This window comes from Colias eurytheme, chromosome 3 (genome assembly GCF_061535395.1).
Source record: "Colias eurytheme isolate Ceu_HAF_F1 chromosome 3, ilColEury1 Martin Lab GWU primary, whole genome shotgun sequence".
NCBI lineage: Eukaryota > Metazoa > Arthropoda > Insecta > Lepidoptera > Pieridae > Colias > Colias eurytheme.
In genome coordinates this window covers 11,264,371-11,285,660 of record NC_142982.1, presented here as the reverse complement: position 1 = coordinate 11,285,660, position 21,290 = coordinate 11,264,371, and the positions used below count along the sequence as shown (strand labels likewise).

The window sequence follows — 21,290 nt, the reverse complement described above, 5'->3', positions numbered from 1 at the left end:
GTTAAAGAATATCTATGCTAAATAAATGGCAACATTGATATAGAATTGTCAATGTCATTTGTCAAACAGGTTGGCGTTCGCTATCGACTGTCGGCATCGGCAGCAAAAATTTTCAATAAATCCAATTGGAATGAACCTATAATTTATAGTTTTTAGTATTAATTTAGCAATAGAAATGCCGTTAACAGCAAGACAAAGAAGTATACATAATAAAAATGGCGCGAAAAGATCAGCTAGTATGAGTAAAGGCAAACGAACGAGAAAATCAAGCGAAGGGTAACCTCACGAATTATATTCCTTTGTTATTATTGTTTATCCTTAAAGTAAAATAAATAACAAATTTAGATGTAGCTTTACACAGTCCTAGTGAACCATAAAACTTCTTGATTATATCACAGTACGAAACAACATTATTTACTTTCATACATATAAATGTATAAACGTCTATTTAAACCTTTTAATAATATTATCTCACTTAACCAACCCCTTTTAACAGTTATTTTTCGTCCACCAAACCAAAATAGCACTAACTAACTTACTAATATGAATAAACTCCAATGTTTTACCATTTCCCTTATAGAGAGTATCTAGTATCAAGTGCGCCAACCGATTTACGTAGCATATCATACCCTGGTGGTGCTGTCGCGCTAGCCCTGCTGCTAACAGCTAGACTCATATCTGCTTATTGGGGACATATAGCAGATTGCGATGAAACATATAATTATTGGGAGCCATTGCATTATTTAGGTAAGACTATGAATAAGAGAGTCTACATTTGTTTTGTATTGTGTACCTTTCCTTCTTCCTACAACATAGTTTAGAATTTTATTTAGTAAATTATCTACAAAAGGAGCTAAACATTAAATTCTCTCTTTGCAAAATTTTTGATTGTGACACTTCACAAATTTATGATTTTCTGCATTCTGCTTTTATCAAATAATTAATTTGATTTGATAATTGTTACTTATTTTCAAATTAGAATGAATGAAATCTGCACTCGAACATACAAAGATAATAAATTAATTTCTGTTTTGAGTTACTCAAATCTAAATAATAAAAGCTATAATATGTAACTGAAAGTGATAAGCTTGTGTTTAACCAGAATGTCACTGTATAAATTACACCCAGAACTCATATTCTAAATAACAATTCATCTTCTAATCAATTTCAGTATACGGCAGCGGCCTACAAACATGGGAGTACAGTCCAGTGTACGCCATTCGGTCGTACATGCCGCTATGGCTTTTTGCAGTGCCCGCGAAGGTGCTGGCTATCTTCATGGCACCTGTAACTGTGTTCTATACAATTAGAGTCATGCTATCTGCATTAACGGCGTGTGCTGAGCTTATGTTTTATAAGTAAGTGCATTAGTTATTATTATTTTTGGTGCAGAATTTTGAGTAGTATAAATATAGATTAGATGTTTTTGGCATTTCGTAAAAATGAAATTACTTAGAGGTATTAAGTTACAAAAAAAAATATACTTTAGCTAAGAATTTTTCATTAAAAATTCATCAAAGAACATTGGCAGTGCTCAATGTGGAGAACAGTGGTGCAATAATTAATGTGTAGAATCATAGACTAACACAACCTATTTATTATACATATTAGAGCAGGCTCCAAGGAGATGTTCGTTTGCATAAATAGCGGACCTAAATCTGACTTCTGATATATATTGTATAGATCCCAGACATCCTATAGACAGATGTTGCCAACCAGTTTTGTGGTCCCCTTCCCCGCACCCCGGTAATTAAATATGGCATACAAAGAAAAAAATAAACATTTCCAAAACAAGCCGCGTGGGGTATCAAATGAAAGAGCTTATTGAGTATATCACGAATATATAGCATACTATAACATTTCTTACACTTTCTCTAAGATTTTTTAGAAAATTTACGAAAATGGTCCATTTTTGAGTTAACTTTAAACCACTATAGATTGAAAACGCATGAATATATTTTTTAAATTATTATTTTAAATAATCAATAGTCCATTGTTTACGATTCAATAGTTCGTACAGTGAAATAGTTGCATGGGGGAGTGGGGGGAGCATTCAAAGATGGCGAGTATATTTTCAAGTTTATGCCAGAAATAAAGGCCTAATACAAAAATAACGGTGTCAGGGCTTAGAATAATTATCTCTGCACTGTCTTTGTGTTTGACAGAATGAAATAGTGTTGCCGCTCGATAGTCCACTATCGATAGTCTATCGATTAACTATCGATAGTTGGGGAAAAGCAATAGTATCGATAGCACTATCGATACTATCGATAGTGTCGATACTATCGATAGTATCGATAGTCCTATAAGCGTAAATACTATCGACACATAGCAATACCATCGATAGTATCGATACTATCGAAGCTCAATATCGAACGAACTATCGATACTATCGATAGTGTCGATACTATCGAAGCTCAATATCGAACGAACTATCGATACTATCGATAGTGTCGATACTATCGATAATATCGTTCCATCGATAGTGACCTTTTTCTCGATAGTATTGCTTTATCAATAATATTATAGTGGATGACAGAGAACTAGATGTTTGGTTATAATACTTTTCAAGTTATCTATTGGCGCTTTGTACAATCCATTTTTTTAGTTCGTTAATTCGTAATCCAATAAGCCCATTGACTGACCCATTATACCAAGAAATCGTGAACAATACTATTGCACAATTTACTACTATCGATAGCTCAAAACTATCGATAGTATCAGTACTATCGATAGTATCGATTGTAGTTGCAATATTCAGTAGCAATAGTATCGATACTATCGACAGTATCGATAGTATAGCAACTATTGGCAATCAATACTATCGATTTTATCGATACTATTGCAGTTCATCAATAGTATTCCATGATTAACGCTATCGATAGTATCGATAGTATCGATAATATCGATACTATCGATAGTGCTATCGATATTCTGACTTATTTTCAAGGTCAACTATCGATAGTCAAACTATCGATAGTTCGGCAACACTAGAATGAAAAATATGGCAGAAAATTCTTGAATCAGCCTCTGTGTGATTATATATATAGATAGTGATATATTATTGGCATAAACTTGACAATATACTCGCCATCTTTGGATGCACCCCCCACTCCCCCATGCAACTATTTCACTGTACGAACTATTGAATCGTAAACAATGGACTATTGATTATTTAAAATAATAATTTAAAAAATATATTCATGCGTTTTCAATCTATAGTGGTTTAAAGTTAACTCAAAAATGGACCATTTTCGTAAATTTTCTAAAAAATCTTAGAGAAAGTGTAAGAAATGTTATAGTATGCTATATATTCGTGATCTACTCAATAAGCTCTTTCATTTGATACCCCACGCGGCATGTTTTGGAAATGTTTATTTTTTTCTTTGTATGCCATATTTAATTACCGGGGTGCGGGGAAGGGGACCACAAAACTGGTTGGCAACATCTGTCTATAGGATGTCTGGGATCTATACAATATATATCAGAAGTCAGATTTAGGTCCGCTATTTATGCAAACGAACATCTCCTTGGAGCCCGCTCTATATTATTATTCCGATGTTTTTATTTTCTAAATATATAATACTTGCGTTAAATCAAACACAAGATTGTAGTAAATGTAATAAATGTACTGCATGTATATTTTTTTCATTTATTGCTTAAAACTAGTCCACTAAATGTTTTAAAGGTGTTAAATTATTTTGATAATGTTATTAGCAAACATTGGGTTTGTAAATTAAGCTGTAGAAATAAATGTATGTAGGTGATAGGTAATTGTAATACTAACACTAGTATAGATTTTACTAATACAATATGGGCTATGTGGCCTGAAATAAATTAATTTTATTTATTTATTTATTTAAATCAAAATTAACATAATTTAATATTCTCTAGAGCCGTATGCCACGAATTCGGCGTACACGTGGGCAGAGTATGGCTCTGCCTCACACTCCCCGCGGCGGGTAACTTTGCGTCCTCCGCAGCAACACACAAAATTAACATAATTTAATATTCTCTAGAGCCGTATGCCACGAGTTCGGCGTACACGTGGGCAGAGTATGGCTGTGCCTCACACTCCCCGCGGCGGGTAACTTTGCGTCCTCCGCAGCAACACACAAAATTAACATAATTTAATATTCTCTAGAGCCGTTTGCCACGAATTCGGCGTACACGTGGGCAGAGTATGGCTCTGCCTCACACTCCCCGCGGCGGGTAACTTTGCGTCCTCCGCAGCAACACACAAAATTAACATAATTTAATATTCTCTAGAGCCGTTTGCCACGAATTCGGCGTACACGTGGGCAGAGTATGGCTCTGCCTCACACTCCCCGCGGCGGGTAACTTTGCGTCCTCCGCAGCAACACACAAAATTAACATAATTTAATATTCTCTAGAGCCGTATGCCACGAGTTTGGCGTACACGTGGGCAGAGTATGGCTCTGCCTCACACTCCCCGCGGCGGGTAACTTTGCGTCCTCCGCAGCAACACACAAAATTAACATAATTTAATATTCTCTAGAGCCGTATGCCACGAGTTTGGCGTACACGTGGGCAGAGTATGGCTCTGCCTCACACTCCCCGCGGCGGGTAACTTTGCGTCGTCCGCAGCAATGTTACCCTCCGCTTGGAGTTCAGCTCTCGTGAGCGCTGCATTGGCCAGTTGGTGGAGGAGACGGTACGCGGCTGCTGTTATGTTCACTGCGGTTACGAGTTTGTTAAGTAAGTCGAAGATATTAAGCTAAGGGCCAATTTTTCAATGCTTGGATAAAACTTATCCGTCCAATAAAGTATTACACGATAATATTAAAATGTCACGTAAACTGTCAAGTACGGGCAATTAGAATACGTTTTTAAAATAGTAGTTTTATACATTATTCGACGAATAAGTTTTATCCAAGCATTGAAAAATCGGCCCTTAAACAAATTAATAATAACAATGATATTTTAGAATGTTGATGTTTTCCTGACTCGGAAATTAACTGTTTTTTTTTACAATCATGGTGCACAAATTCAATTAAGATGTTTTTTTATCCAATTTGTGAAAAAAAATATGATAAGATGAAAGATTAGAAATCAAGTCAATAGTTTAGTGATCCAACATGGTAACTTTGTATGATTTTGACTTAGTTTTTTATGCAGAACTACAGTCATTTAAAAATTTTTGCTCCTCATGTTTTTAATTTGTAAAAAATAATAAGTTATATTCTCACATATAAAATCTACCATTGCAGGTTGGCCGTTCACCGCACTCCTCGGTCTTCCAATCGCAATTGACATGCTCATTCTAAAGAAACAATTCAAAGAGTTCTTCAAGTGGTCTATCATTGCGTTACTTGTGATTCTACTGCCAACTATAGCAGTAGATTCATGGCATTATGGTCGCCTGGTGGTCGCACCATGGAATATAGTGGCGTATAATATATTTACTGAACATGGCCCTGATTTGTATGGAGTGGAACCGTGGACGTATTATTTTGTGAATGGATTCCTCAATTTTAATGCTGTTTGGGTAAGTGGAACTTGACTATTAAAATTATTGTATGAATAGAACCTTTAAAATTATGAATAAACAGTTGTTGTTGTTAAATTAGATTTATTTCAACTAATGACAAATTTTTAAATTACCTACATTATATTTACAAAATTCAAAAGGTATAAAATGTCTAAAGATTTCTAACCTTGTTAATTTTACGGAACTGATTTCTGTTGATTATATTGTCATGAGACTTTTTTAGTATTCCTGCAGTCCAGACTAATTAAATTATTTGCCGTACAAGTCAATTTTTTAATTTAATATTAATACGGTAAAATCTGTTGATAAATTCATGAGGTATATATCATGGCAGGGTTGTTATAAGGCGGGACCAAATGAAACAAGTGATCTATCCAAAACTAGTACATATTTATTGTGTATTATTTTAAATTCATGGACTCATTCATTTCACCGCCTCCTCGGTACAGTGGTTGACGCGTGAGCGTAACACCGAGGGGTCCTGGGTTCGATTCCCGGTGGAGACGAAGAAAAAAAAATGTCGTGGTCTGGTAGGACACAGAAGGCTGATTACCTACTTGTCCCTAAAGAAAATCGATCAGTGAAAGAGATGTATAATGCATCTGCTCCTTACCCCACTTGGGGACATGGGACTTCACTTTTTATTTTAAATTCATACATTGTTTTGTTTTACGCGTATGCTAACGGCTACACATTCTATAATTGACTCGTCACATTTAACACAGGTGCTGGCGCTATGCTGTCCACTATTACTGGCCTCATGCCATGTAATAGTTCGCTCCACAGCCCGGGCCCCATTCTGCACTCCGTACTGGCTCAGCCTGATGCCGCTCGCGCTGTGGCTCGCCGTGTTCATGGTACAGCCGCACAAGGAGGAGAGGTGCGTGTGTGCCGTAGAAAGAGATGTGTGTGTGCGTGCGTGTTTTCCGGCTCATAATATAAGAGTATAGTAAAGTTATACCATTTTTGCAGGTTCCTGTACCCAGTCTATAGTATGATAGTACTATCAGGTGCCATTTCGCTAGACTGCATCCAAAAGATGACGTTCGCGGTGGGCTCGGAGCTGCTGCGTGTGTACCGGTCGCGGCACTACCTCGCGCACACCACGCCGCTTGTGGTCGCCGTGGTACTGGTGGGGGGGGCTGCTAGTGAGTAGCTATTAGAGAGAAAAAAAAAGAAATACATTTATTGTCATTTAAACATCACGATCTGCCGCACAATTTAACAAAAAAAAAGACGTGTGACACTCGGAGACTGCCGCGGTAAAGCTATTGCATGCTATGCCTTCAAGCCACACCTCCGAGCCCGTCGGAGTGGAGAGCGTGAGGCTTTTCGTTACGGAATTTCTCGATTCGGTCCCCGCGCTCAAGGCCCACGATAGAAGCTATGCAATACTTTTCGGGAAAAATTACGAAAAAAACTGAAAAAAAAGTTTTATTCGTTTCTCCCCCTGGGATTTGTTTTCATGTTGAAACGCAATATATTTCAATAATGAATATTCAATCTGTGTACTAATTCATTAATAAGCTTATTCCATCATCACTCATATGAGCGGCGGCACTAACTCGCGCCCATAGGCCGCTATAGGGGATTCTATTCAGTTTTGATAATATTGTAATCTAATCTAATATATATTATAAAGGCGAAAGTTTGTAAGGATGTATGGATGTTTGTTACTCTTTCACGTAAAAACTACTGAACCGATAACAATGAAATTTAGCACACATATAGAGGGTAACTTGGATTAACACATAGGATAGTTTTTATCCCGGAAATCCCACGGGAACGGGAACTATGCGGGTTTTCCTTTGCAAACGCGGGCGAAGCCGCGAGCGGAAATCTAGTTTGTAATAATTATTGAATCAAGATAATTTTTCAATACGGTTCTCAATTACTGGTTATTCTAAATTAATATTGCATTGTTTGTTCCAACATTTAACAAATAACGCAAAACTAATTTATCATTCAACTCCAGGTATATCGCGTATAGCGGCCCTCTACCACCACTACCACGGGCCCATGGCCATCCTGCGCCATCTACCACCAACCGACACCACTACGTACGTGTGCTTTGGCAAAGAGTGGTATAGATCACCATCAAGCTTCCATCTACCACCAAACTATCATATACGGTTCGTGGCCAGCGAGTTTGGTGGACAATTGCCGGCTCCATACAGTGAAGCTAGTAATGGTGAGAAAATAGGTTGTTTTGTTTTTTGTCACAACACACGTCGCCTCTACTCGCCCGAAGTAGAAACAATCACAATAGAAGGAATAATCAATAAATGTTTATGATCGGCCGTTATTGTAGATGTTTATTTATAATCACCGCTATGGCGGCAAACATCGACAATCATTCAAACTCAAACTCAAATATTTATTTATTCAAATAGACTTCTTTTAGTAGCACTTTCGAATCATTCATTCATCATTACATATTTTTAACATTTACCGCCGATTTGGAAAGCAGTATCTATGGAGAAGAACCGACAAGAAACTCCATAGTTGCTCTTTTAAAATCATGTCAATATTACAATTTAATCTTCTTATATATAAAAATGAATCGCAAAATGTGTTGGTAAGCGCATAACTCGAGAACGGCTGAAACGATTTCGATAATTCTTTTTTATTATATTCCTTGAAGTACGAGGATGGTTTTTATGTAGAGAAAACGTAAATATTATGTACCACGGGCGAAGCCGGGGCGGACCGCTAGTTTTACATAAAATGTTACTTTTATCTAACTACATAATATATCATAATATGCCCATTTGTTGGGCTAACGATGCCCATTGTGAAGTGTTTTCTCTGTACAATTAGATGGGGTTGTATCTTGTCTTATATATAAAATTCTCGTGTCACAATGTTAGTCTGCATACTCCTCCGAAACGGGTGGACCGATTCTCATGAAATTTTCTGTGCATATCGGGTAAGTCTGAGAATCGGCCAACATCTATTTTTCATATGTACCACGGGCGAAGCCGGGGCGGACCGCTAGTTTTTATATAAAGTTTTATTTCGTTGTTGAAATGGATATGTATTTAGTCTTTACGTTTTCATTATGCAATGTGCCTCTATTGAATTTGTAGATTCGGTTAGCTTAAATATGATACATATAAATTCAATTTAGGTTATTAATATAATGGTTAAATTGTATATAATTATAAAATGCAAAGTAAGTCGGAAAGATTTAGGCGCGGCGAATTAACATAATTAGTGAAATAAAATATTTTTTTATACTACATCAAAAACATGATATTTATCTCCTTTTTTTCAGCCACCCGTCTCATCCATCCATATTTCAACGATCTTAACAAGGGAAACAATTCGACCTACTTCGAACCGTCTAAATGCAACTACCTCGTCGATTCAGACATTGGACAGGCCACAGAGTTACAACCATTTTATCATACAGACACGAAAAATTGGGAAATATCTTCCTCCGTTCATATATTGGACGCGTCTAAATCTAATAAGGTCTTCAGAGCTTTTTATGTGCCCGGTATATCTTATAAGTATGTAGTATACGCGAATTTGTATCTATTGAAGAATATTAATATTTAATTTTTTATATTGATGTAGTAATTTTTAATTGAACTGTTTTTGGAAGTACAAAGCTGAACGAATGAAACAAAAAATGTTTTTTCAGTAATTATAAGTATGTAGTTATACTATTAAATGTCTTTGATATTAATTCATTATTTTTCAAACGAAAGAACTACATTTTTAAACATGAGTATATCTTATACTTTGTATAATAATTTATTAAAAAAAAAACATTTCAAACTTCCACTGATAATAAACGTTAGATATAAGTTAATTTAATACGTAATATAAAATATAATATATTAACTGACTGCAATACAGTAATTCTAGTCATAAATAAAACTAAGTTTAGAGCTAGTAGAAAAAGTTTGGTTGTGTTTTATAATGAAAATTGACACATAGGTTATCAAAAGTGCAATAAGATAATTTTATAACTAATAGTTTTTCTTTCATATATATCAAAATGAAACCCGTTTCGCGTTGTCACGGCATCACACGTGAACGGGTGGACCGATTTCGATAATTCTTTTTTTATTATATTCCTTAAAGTACGAGGATGGTTCTTATGTAGAGAAAACGTAAACATGTACCACGGGCGAAGCCGGGGCGGACCGCTAGTCTATAATATTTTATGTCAAACTGAATATAATATTTAGTTTTATAACATACGAATTCAAATTTCTTATTCTGAAGATGTTATATTGTTTAAATATGTTTATTTAGAGTTTTATGTTCAAACAAACGTTTAAACGAGCTTATCAGGAACTACTGGTTCGAATTGAAAACTGTTTTTGTATTGTATAGTCCCATTATCGAGTAAGACTATATTATATAACATCATGCTATTGGTCGAAGCATTCATAAAATGTTACAAAAATGGGGAAAATATTTTTAAAGCAAAAAAGTTGGTATAGAGTTGATCTCTGTCGAAACAAGAAAACAACAATATGTTTTGTAATAAATATTGTATTTCAAATATATTGTGAGATTTGTAATTAGGTAAATTGCACTTATAATATTTAATATATTATTTGTAATAGTAAAATAATTCGTTTTACACTTTTGCAAGTCGATTGTAATTTTATTGGGTATTTTTAATAAATTGTAAAAAAATACAATTTTTGTTTTATTTTCAACCCTTTTTTATGTTTATTTGTTAGTTAATATTCTAAATTAATCATATCCTATTTTATTCATAGAACATGAATTTATGTAGTAAGAAAATCTCAAAAATACCTTTAATGTATATCTATACTAATATTATAAAGAGGAAAGGTTAGTAATTATGTATGCATGTATGTATGGTTTTCACGCATAAACTACTGGACCGATTTTGATGAAATTTGGCACAGACAATCTTTGTGTCCCTTCGTCCAGCATACTCACCGCAACTCACCATGGAATCCTGATATTTCATGAATGTCAAAAAACTGTTCTGAAATAGTGCTAAATAGTGCCCAAAGGAAAAAAATAGTGCTCTTGTACTTGCGAAGTTATAGCCATAGTTCGATGAGTATGCTGGACGAAGGTTTCGCCCAGCATACTCACCTCCGTCCGGAGAATCTGTATACGCTTCAAACATAATTCATACTTCAAAAAATAGTTCCCAAATAGTGCCAAACGGTGCCCAAAAAGAAAAAACAGTGCTCGAATAACTTCGGAGTTATAGGCTTCGTTCAGTGAGTATGCTGGGCGTAGATTCTACGCCAGCATACTCACCTCAGTGCGCGAATATCGAACGAGCTATAGGTATAATTTACGTCTCAAAAAATTGTACTTGAAATAGTGCCCAATATCAGTCCAATTTTTGCTTGACTTTTGACTTAGAAAACCATTAAATTTTAATGTAAACTTCTACATACTAACGTAAAATGGGGTACAGTCGTCGACACATGTTTTTGGACAAAAATATTAAACTTTCTAATTGTAGACTTCATGTTATTGGAAATAATTATGGTATTTTCTCACATGTCAAAAACTTTCGATTAAATGCATTATTATATATTTTATAAATAATAATAAATGAATGAAACTTTAAGCGTAAATGAAGTCTATTACTTCATTGCATTGTGTGTTTGTCTGAATAAAAACAGTCATTTGCAGCCAATAAAATTAATATCTTGAAAAATTGTAAAAAGGAAATTATACAGTTTCTTTTTGTATATATGTTGCAGGCAAAACTTATAACCAGTCAAAACTAGTACTGTGACATAGCTTTTGACATTAGACATTCACAGCTTTTGTTAACATTCATAATATAATCAATGTAAATAGAAAAAATTGTAGTTTTAATATTGTATATAATATACATATAAAAAAATGTTTAGCGTCGCGGGCGCCGCGCGTCGTAAGCCCCATACCTATTGACCGTACGTGCATCCATTACTGCCACACTATATTGAACTTTATCACATGAGGAATACAGGTCAATTCCGTAAACGTTGTGGTACCGTCCTTGATCCGGAAAATGATTATTTTGAATAATTTTGTCAGTTGTAATGTAAGCATTAATAACAGCAACTTTATTTTTCATGCATGATTTACTTCATTTGATATCTTAATCCTTCAAGCGCCGTGATCTAGACAAATATATAAAATCATTGTTCCTAGCTACCGGGGTCCCATGCGACGCGCGAAGGCTTAATCATATTATTATAAAGTATTATTAAAATAATGTGTAATTAATAATATTGCGATTCTAAAGTAAATACTCCCTTACATAGACAATATAACAAAACAAATAATTTACACAAGACAAAAATTGTTAGAAAGAAAGTTAATAATATTGTATTCGACTGTACTCAATGTAATGTATGTAGAAGTTTACAATCAAATTTAATGGTTTTCTAGGTCAAAAGTCAAGCAAAAATTGGACTGATATTGGGCACTATTTCAAGCACAATTTTTTGAGACGTAAATTGTTCCTATAGCTCGTTCGATATTCGCGCACTGAGGTGAGTATGCTGGGCGTAGAACCTACGCCCAGCATACTCACTGAACGAAGCCTATAACTCCGAAGTTATTCGAGCACTGTTTTTTCTTTTTGGGCACCGTTTGGCACTATTTGGGAACTATTTTTTGAAGTATGAATTATGTTTGAAGCGTATACAGATTCTCCGGACGGAGGTGAGTATGCTGGGCGAAACCTTCGTCCAGCATACTCATCGAACTATGGCTATAACTTCGCAAGTACAAGAGCACTATTTTTTTCCTTTGGGCACTATTTAGCACTATTTCAGAACAGTTTTTTGACATTCATGAAATATCAGGATTCCATGGTAAGTTGTGGTGAGTATGCTGGACGAAGGGACACCAATCTTTAGACCCTTAGAAAGAACATAGGCCACCTTTTATTGCGAAATATGTACCATGGGCGAAGCCGGGGCGGACGGCTAGTCAGCTATAAAAAGTATTTTCTTCATTGTTCACCAATCTGTTCAAAATTATAAACGATTGAATGTTTTTTAATAAAAGAATACCATGGCCTACTGGTTGTGAATCATGAAGCAAAAAACCAATTATTTTATATAGTATAATTTTAGGGTAAACTAGGTATAGTTTAATGTAACGATAATTAATTTTCCTCAATTTTTTTATATTTCATTCTCTAGTATTTTTGTTTATTTTACATAAATTCTCGTGAATTCCATTATAATGCGGGAAATAGTACATATTCAAGTGGGGAGATGTGGAAACCAAATTGGTTCAAAGGTCTGTTTATACGTTAATTTTATTTCTATTTAAAACTAGGACAGTTGATACAAATATCATTAAATAATTCTCTCAAATCTGCATTGTAATTAGAATTTGATTTAATAAGTTGCTAATAATGTATCTGACCGCCTCCTTGGTACAGTGGTTGACGCGTGAGCGAAGAACCGAGGGGTCCTGGGTTCGATTCCCGGTGGAGACGAAGAAAAAAAAAATATGTCTCGGTCTGGTAGGTTACAGAAGGCTGATCACCATAGTCCCTAAAGAAAATCGATCAGAGAAACAGATGTATGCATAATGCATCTGCCCCTTACCCCACTACGGGGACACGGGACTTCACTTTAATAATGTATCTTCACTTACAAGCGCTTTATATAGTCAGTTTAATAATGGTATTTTTGTCGTTTCAGTTCTGGGAGGTAATATCAGACGAACATGGTATTGATCCCAATGGCTGTTACTCCGGAGATTCAGATCTTCAACTAGAAAGAATAAACGTCTATTACAATGAAGGTGCTGGCAGTAAATACGTTCCAAGAGCCGTATTAGTCGACCTCGAACCTGGTACTATGGATTCCTTACGAGCTGGCCCTTATGGACAAATATTCCGACCTGATAACATAGTTTACGGCATGACAGGAGCAGGCAATAATTGGGCCAAAGGACACTTCACAGAAGGCGCAGATTTGCTTGAATCTATTCTTGATGTTGTAAGGAAAGAAGCTGAAGGCTGCGATTGTCTACAAGGTTTTCAAGTAGTTCACTCTATAGGAGGCGGTACCGGGTCCGGATTGGGGACTTTATTGCTGTCCAATTTAAAAGAAGAATATCCAGACAGAATTATAGTTACGTTCTCCGTTGTTCCGAGTCCCAAAGTATCAGATACTGTTGTGGAACCTTACAACGCTACTCTGTCTTTAAATCAATTGATAGAAAATTCCGATCAGTCATTTTGTATAGACAATGAAGCGTTATACGATATATGTTTCAGAACGCTGCGATTACATACTCCCACGTATGGGGATTTGAATCATTTAGTTTCAGCTACCATGTCTGGTGTGACCACTTGTCTACGATTTCCTGGACAATTAAATGCTGATCTCCGAAAATTAGCAGTGAATATGGTACCATTCCCGCGATTACACTTTTTCATGCCTGGTTTCGCTCCTCTCACGTCGCGTGGTATTCAAAAGTATCGTGCCTTAACCGTTCCAGAGCTAACTCAACAAATGTTTGATGCCAAAAACATGATGGCAGCGTGTGACCCACGACACGGCCGCTACCTCACAGTAGCCGCAGTTTTCAGAGGAAGAATGTCTATGAAAGAAGTCGACGAGCAAATGTGTAATATACAAAATAAAAACAAGGATTATTTCGTCGAATGGATACCGAATAACGTGAAGACGGCTGTGTGTGATATTCCACCACGAGGGCTTAAAATGTCAGCTACTTTTATAGGTAACACGACGGCTATTCAAGAGTTGTTTAAAAGAGTTGCTGAGCAGTTCGCGTCGATGTTTAGACGGAAGGCGTTCCTTCATTGGTATACTGGAGAAGGTATGGATGAGAGCGACTTCACTGAGGCTGATAATAACCTCAGTGATTTGATATCAGAGTATCAACAGTATCAAGATGCGACCATTGATGATCAGGAATTTGAAGAAGAAGAGACTGCACCGAATGATGATAGTGACGAATAGATTATTTATTATTTATGTTTATTTATTATACTTTTGTTTTTATTCGTAAATTTTTATTGAAATAAAGCTATTTACAGAATATGTTCTTTCATTTTCCTCAAAATCAAGCTTTTATATAGTTAAGTTGTTTTCATGGTTTACATATCAAAACTTTTAATTAATTTATAAATTAATAATTAATGTCATGAACAATTTAATAGTAAAAAAAATAACGATAGTAGGTAATCTGGAAAAGTGTTGTATTGTTACAGTTTACCACATTTTGCAGCATAATTTACCTTCCTTCCTCCTAAATAATCTTATGAATGTGTTAGAAACTTTTTGCTCTAGAAAACTCTTTATATCATTTAAAAAGTAGTGTTCAAAATTAGAATTTGTTTTTATTTATTTTTGACAGACACAGATTAGATTCATTCTTTTCGAAAATTCTGTGTGCGATGCACGTGTAATAATAACATTTTTTAAAAGCTTTTTTTATATGATATCAATTTAAGGTTGAAAATTTAATTATATAGATTTAGGCCCAAAATTTCTTGTGACTCAAAATGAGGGAAATCGTCCACATCCAAGCCGGGCAATGTGGAAATCAGATTGGAGCCAAGGTTTACATATACAAATTTTACATTATTTTCTAACAACGGTAAAACGAAATAGACTCTCAAACCTGTTAAGCAACATGCATAAATAATTGCTATTTTGCTATAGAATGTTGTATCCCCGATGTAGATAATTTTATCTATTTAAACTTCTTTCTTTTCAGTTCTGGGAGGTGATTTCCGATGAACATGGTATCGACCCGACTGGAGCTTACCAAGGCGATTCCGATCTGCAGTTAGAACGCATCAACGTCTACTACAATGAGGCATCCGGTGGCAAGTATGTGCCGCGCGCCGTTCTTGTAGACCTTGAGCCCGGTACCATGGACTCTGTTCGCTCTGGACCGTTTGGGCAAATATTCCGCCCGGATAACTTCGTATTTGGACAGTCTGGCGCTGGTAATAACTGGGCCAAAGGTCATTACACAGAAGGAGCGGAATTAGTGGATTCTGTCCTTGATGTAGTTCGGAAAGAGGCAGAAGGCTGTGATTGCCTACAAGGTTTCCAGCTAACACATTCGTTGGGTGGCGGCACTGGCTCGGGTATGGGCACGCTATTGATATCAAAGATCAGGGAAGAGTATCCTGATAGAATTATGAACACCTTTTCAGTTGTACCTAGCCCCAAAGTATCAGATACGGTTGTAGAGCCGTATAATGCGACGCTCTCTGTGCATCAATTAGTAGAGAATACGGACGAAACCTATTGCATAGATAACGAGGCTTTGTACGATATATGCTTCCGTACCTTGAAGCTTACAACCCCTACATATGGAGATTTGAACCATTTAGTATCGGCAACAATGTCAGGTGTAACGACCTGTTTAAGATTCCCTGGTCAATTGAATGCAGATTTGAGAAAGCTAGCGGTTAATATGGTGCCATTCCCGAGATTACACTTCTTTATGCCAGGTTTTGCGCCGCTTACGTCCCGTGGAAGTCAGCAATACAGAGCACTGACTGTACCAGAACTGACGCAGCAAATGTTTGATGCCAAAAACATGATGGCTGCTTGTGACCCGCGACATGGGCGCTATCTTACCGTCGCTGCCGTGTTCCGCGGACGGATGTCCATGAAGGAAGTGGACGAACAGATGCTTAATATTCAGAATAAAAACAGCAGCTACTTCGTCGAATGGATTCCGAATAACGTCAAAACTGCTGTATGTGATATTCCACCACGAGGCCTCAAGATGTCTGCTACGTTTATTGGCAACACGACAGCTATTCAAGAGCTGTTTAAGAGAATTTCTGAGCAATTTACGGCGATGTTTAGGCGAAAGGCTTTCCTGCATTGGTATACCGGTGAAGGTATGGATGAAATGGAGTTCACGGAGGCTGAGAGCAACATGAATGATTTGGTTTCTGAATACCAGCAATATCAAGATGCTACAGCAGACGATGAAGGGGAGTTTGACGAAGAAGTGGAAGAATAAACAGTCCTGTGCAATGTTTTGTATATGTCCTTTTGGTGTAACGTCTTAAGTGTAACATAAAATAAAAATGTTTTGAATAAATATTTGTTACTAATTTAATTGGTTATTTTCTTAAAATGAAATTAATTAACGTAAGGAACAATGAAGTATAAACCTAATAAATATTTCAGGACAATTTTCACACACTGCTCGATCTGATCCCATACTAAAACTTGAGTAGCGTTGTATGCGAGATACAATTTGTAACTGGTTTGTAATCGTAATTACTGATTAGTTCAGTCATTTTTGAGTAGCTCCATGAGCGACGGGCCTAACACATAGGATAGGTTTTATCCCAGAAATCCCAAGGGGAACGGGAACTATACGGGTTTTCTTTGAAAACGCGGGCGAAGCCGCGGGCGGAAAGCTAGTAGGTACACATAAATTTTAAGAATTTATACCCAGACGGAGCAAACACCTATGTTTATCACACAAATATTAGCCCTGGGTGGGAATCGAACCCAACCTCTGGCTTGGAAGGCAGGGCCTATATGACTAGTGAGTCATAGTAGTAAAACAGTAAAATGAGGTAAATACGAGTTTGTTGCAAATAAATAAAACTAATAAGTATTTTCAATTAATTCAAATTTCAAACTTTCTGAAATAGATTATACCATAGAAATCTAAATAACAAGACACATAGAAGGGCTATAATGTCATAATTCGTATGAATACCGCTGTCGCCAAAATCAACACATTCAAACCGAAAGCTAAACAGTACACACAAGTAAACTATGCCTTTTATTGGACAGCTTGATTTTAGTGAAAACTAACTTATCTATTAAATTAAGCTTTTGAATATGTATCCTAACGCACGAATTTACGGTTTATTTTAGAATAACATCCCTAAGTATATGAGACTTTTTGCTCCAATACGAACAAACGTGATAATAAGAATGGTCGACTGTGTCATTCATTGTTATTTCGATTACTATGGTGACACTCGTAATACTTGTAAATATTCTATAATTTTAAGGAAAAACGGCATTATTTCTAAAAAAAAATATTTTCCGATGAAATATTATTCCTTTATAAGTATAACTACAACTTGTGGACGAATTTCCGCAATGGGAATTGCTGAAACATACCATGTATACACTCATACGTCTCCAGAGCAACTGAACAGTGACGAATGCACTGGTGATGTGCAAATCACCTGAGTGGCGACAAGGTCACGCACGCTTACGACTTCTAGTGTCTTGTTATTTAGATTTCTATGGATTATACCTTGTGTGTTTGTTTCAGTATAAGAGCTAGCGCGCACGAGCAACTTTGTCTCCGCAACTATTTTGTCTCTCCCATCAATTTGTATGGGGAGTTGCGTCGCTACGTGCGCGCACTTTCATACTAGCCCATGGGTGGAGAGACAAAATAGTTGCGGAGACAAAATAGTTGCGGAGATAAAGTTGAAAGAAAGAAAGAAAGAAAGAAAAAACATTTATTTCAAGGACATCAATAAAGAACATCAATACAATATAAAAAAAGTAAACAAAACTTAACTAAACAACAAAAAAAAAATTACATAAAATTTACACACAAGAGAAAAAGTAAAAGAATTAAAAATAAAGAAAAACAATTGTTAAACAGTGTCCTTGAAAAAGGGAAGCCAACTCAGCGTAATCTATGCTGCAATATTATGCATACACAGAGCTGGTTTTCAGTGGCCCCTAGACATTGTTACGATTAGAGAAACAATATGTGAGTAATATTAAAATACGAAATAAAAATAGAATAAATGCAAAATATAACCACGATACATATAGAAGAGATGGGCAGACAAAAATATTTTCATAAAATAGTTAGGTAAGTATATTAAAAGAAATAAATAATAATAAGTAAAAATATTAGATATATTTACATACATACTATATTTAAGTGTACATATTGCCACTAAGGTTGGATTTGTTGCATTAGTAATACAATTTTGTATTTTTTCCTAAAATTCTCAACTGTTCTAAGGCTGGGAAGTGGTGGTGGTAAGTTGTTCCAACACTTAGTGGCACTGTATTTGAAACTTCCTCGAAAACTAGCAGAGTGGTGCTTGGGAATGGTGAGTTTAGTTGCAGCTTGTCTAGTTTTATATACTGGATTTTGGTCACCCATCCAGACAAGCTTTTCAAAGAGGTACTGAGGAGTTTCGGACTTAATAATTTGAAAAAGGAACGAGGCAAAGTGGAGCCGTCTACGGTTCTCCATATTTAAACAACAGGCTTTATTTATAAATGGTGTTATATGCTCCCGTGGAGGAATGTTCCAACAGAAACGGGCACATGCATTTTGTACCCGTTGTATTAGCTGTTTCGTACGAGCAAGTATCCGCCTCCCGTATACCACGTCCATGTAATTAAATTTTGATAATACGAGACTGTCACAAAGCCTAACACGTAGTTCCGGATTTAGGTACTTTCTAATACGGTACAGGATTTTGATGCGATAGAAGCAGTTAGCTGCAGTAACACCGATATATTTTTCAAATCTTAGGTGTTCATCAAAGATTATTCCCAAATTTTTTGCTTCACCAACACGGTCCAGAACTTTACTACCTATACAAACAGGAATAAGATGACATTGAATTGAGTTTACTACTTTCGGTGTACCTAGAACCATATACTTGGACTTAGTTGGATTAAGAACTAGTGAGTTACGGTTTGACCATTCGAGTATGGAAGCTAAATCTGAGTTTAACTTATCTATCGCAGAATGTGCTTCATTCGGGTGAAATGATATAAATAACTGAACATCGTCAGCATAAATATGATATCGGCACGATTTTATATGTTTTACAATATCAGCAGTATATAATATAAATAAAAGAGGGCCTAAAATAGAGCCTTGAGGAACTCCTTGTGTAACAGGTTTGCGCTCTGACATCTTATTACTACCGTCTTCCATTGCTACTGACACCCTTTGTGTTCGATTACTTAAATAACTGTTGAACCATTTTATAGTAGAATGACTGAGACCATAGTATGCTAGTTTAGATAATAGTAGTGATGTATTTAATGTATCAAAAGCTCTCGAATAATCCAAAAGCACAAGGATTGTCCCTTTTCCTTCATCTTGCGCACTAAGAATGTCATCCAGCACATCGGCCACAGCTGTTGTTGTACTTTTGCGTTTTCTGAAACCAGACTGACGATCGGGTAGGATGTTATGATTTTCAATAAAATAGTTGCTCGTGCGCGCTCGCTCTTAGAATATTTTTAGAACCTAATGTGTAATCTAAACTACCAATAATGCACACAATTATTATGTTCTGTTTTATTTTCATAAAATAGGGACAAACACAAAACACCAAATAGTCATTCCAATCCTTCCCCCTCCGCTTCTTCATCGAACTCGCCTTCGTCATCCGCCGTCGCATCTTGATACTGTTGGTATTCTGAAATCAAGTCATTCATGTTGCTCTCCGCTTCTGTGAACTCCATTTCATCCATCCCTTCACCAGTATACCAGTGAAGAAACGCTTTCCGCCTGAACATAGCGACAAACTGCTCTGCCACCCTCTTGAATATAGACTGAATGGCGGTCGTATTACCAATAAAAGTCGACGACATCTTCAACCCTCTTGGTGGTATATCACAAACTGCTATCTTGCAATTATTCGGTATCCATTCCACGAAGTACGTGCTGTTCTTGTTTTGAATATTCATTATCTGTTCGTCTACTTCTTTCATAGACATTCTACCTCTGAAAATCGTAGCCACTGTCAGATATCTGCCGTGTCGAGGATCGCACGCAACCATCATGTTCTTCGCGTCAAACATTTGCAAAGTGAGTTCAGGGACCGTGAGAGCTCTGTACTGCTGTCCACCTCTCGACGTCAACGGCGCAAACCCGGGTGAGTAGAAGTGGAGACGCGGGAATGGCACCATATTCACAGCCAGCTTCCTCAAGTCCGCATTCAACTGCCCAGGAAACCGCAAACAGGTAGTGATGCCAGACATTGTAGCGCAAATCAAATGATTTAAGTCACCATACGTGGGTGTGGTGAGTTTTAATGTTCTAAAGCAAATATCATATAGCGCTTCGTTGTCCAAGCTGAACGTGTGGTCTGTATTCTCCACAAGCTGGTTCACAGCGAGCGTGGTGTTATAAGGTTCTACTACACAGTCGGAGACTCGTGCACTCGGGAACACGGAGAAAGACAGGATGATTCTGTCAGGGTACTCTTCCCTTATTCTATTGATCAATAACGTACCCATGCCAGAGCCGGTTCCACCCCCAAGTGAATGAGATAATTGAAAGCCTTGCATACAATCGCATCCTTCAGCTTCTCGCCTGATTACATCTAAAGCGGATTCTAGAATCTCAACGCCTTCAGTGTAATGTCCTCTTGCCCAATTATTGGCGCCCCCACCTTGCCCGTATACGAAGTTATCCGGTCGGTAGAGACACCCGAAAGGTCCAGAGCGAACGGCGTCCATAGTGGATGGCTTCAGATCGATAAGTACGGTTCTTGGTACGTATTTACCGCCCGATGCTTCATTATAGTAAACGTTAATACGCTCCAATTGCAGGTCCGAGTCGCCGTGGTAGCAGCCACTTGGGTCGATACCGTGCTCGTCAGATATCACCTCCCAGAACTGTAAAAATAATAATTTTAATTAAAGGTTTTCATATGAAACAGGACAAATTTCAACGATACTAATTATTGCTCTTAATTCCATACCTTTCCACCGATTTGATTCCCGCACGAACCGACTTGAAGGTTAATGATCTCCCTCATCTTGATAATTTATCCAATATT

The 21,290-nt window shown here is 36.6% G+C and overlaps 4 protein-coding genes across 4 annotated transcripts; 3 read left to right on the top strand and 1 right to left on the bottom strand.

Annotated features, from left to right (window-relative positions):
* The first annotated feature begins 73 nt into the window (after positions 1 to 73).
* Positions 74 to 9,271, top strand: Alg9 (alpha-1,2-mannosyltransferase Alg9). Its single transcript, XM_090120095.1, has 9 exons — positions 74 to 276; positions 581 to 747; positions 1,172 to 1,358; positions 4,520 to 4,719; positions 5,232 to 5,509; positions 6,238 to 6,392; positions 6,485 to 6,660; positions 7,488 to 7,703; positions 8,790 to 9,271. The coding sequence occupies exons 1-9, from the start codon at positions 176 to 178 to the stop codon at positions 9,074 to 9,076; spliced, it is 1,767 nt and encodes a 588-aa protein (XP_089976221.1). The 5' UTR covers positions 74 to 175; the 3' UTR covers positions 9,077 to 9,271.
* A 3,441-nt stretch (positions 9,272 to 12,712) lies between these two features.
* On the top strand, positions 12,713 to 14,469 carry LOC149909987 (tubulin beta chain-like). The gene is made up of 2 exons (XM_090118480.1): positions 12,713 to 12,769; positions 13,180 to 14,469. Exons 1-2 carry the CDS (start codon positions 12,713 to 12,715, stop codon positions 14,467 to 14,469), a joined length of 1,347 nt encoding a protein of 448 aa, XP_089974606.1.
* A 545-nt stretch (positions 14,470 to 15,014) lies between these two features.
* On the top strand, positions 15,015 to 16,501 carry LOC149909986 (tubulin beta-4B chain). Its single transcript, XM_090118471.1, has 2 exons — positions 15,015 to 15,071; positions 15,230 to 16,501. Exons 1-2 carry the CDS (start codon positions 15,015 to 15,017, stop codon positions 16,499 to 16,501), a joined length of 1,329 nt encoding a protein of 442 aa, XP_089974597.1.
* A 3,341-nt stretch (positions 16,502 to 19,842) lies between these two features.
* LOC149909985 (tubulin beta-4B chain-like) lies at positions 19,843 to 21,269 on the bottom strand. The gene is made up of 2 exons (XM_090118461.1): positions 21,213 to 21,269; positions 19,843 to 21,126 (listed from the first exon to the last, which is right to left on the bottom strand). Exons 1-2 carry the CDS (start codon positions 21,267 to 21,269, stop codon positions 19,843 to 19,845), a joined length of 1,341 nt encoding a protein of 446 aa, XP_089974587.1.
* Between the last annotated feature and the right edge of the window lie 21 nt (positions 21,270 to 21,290).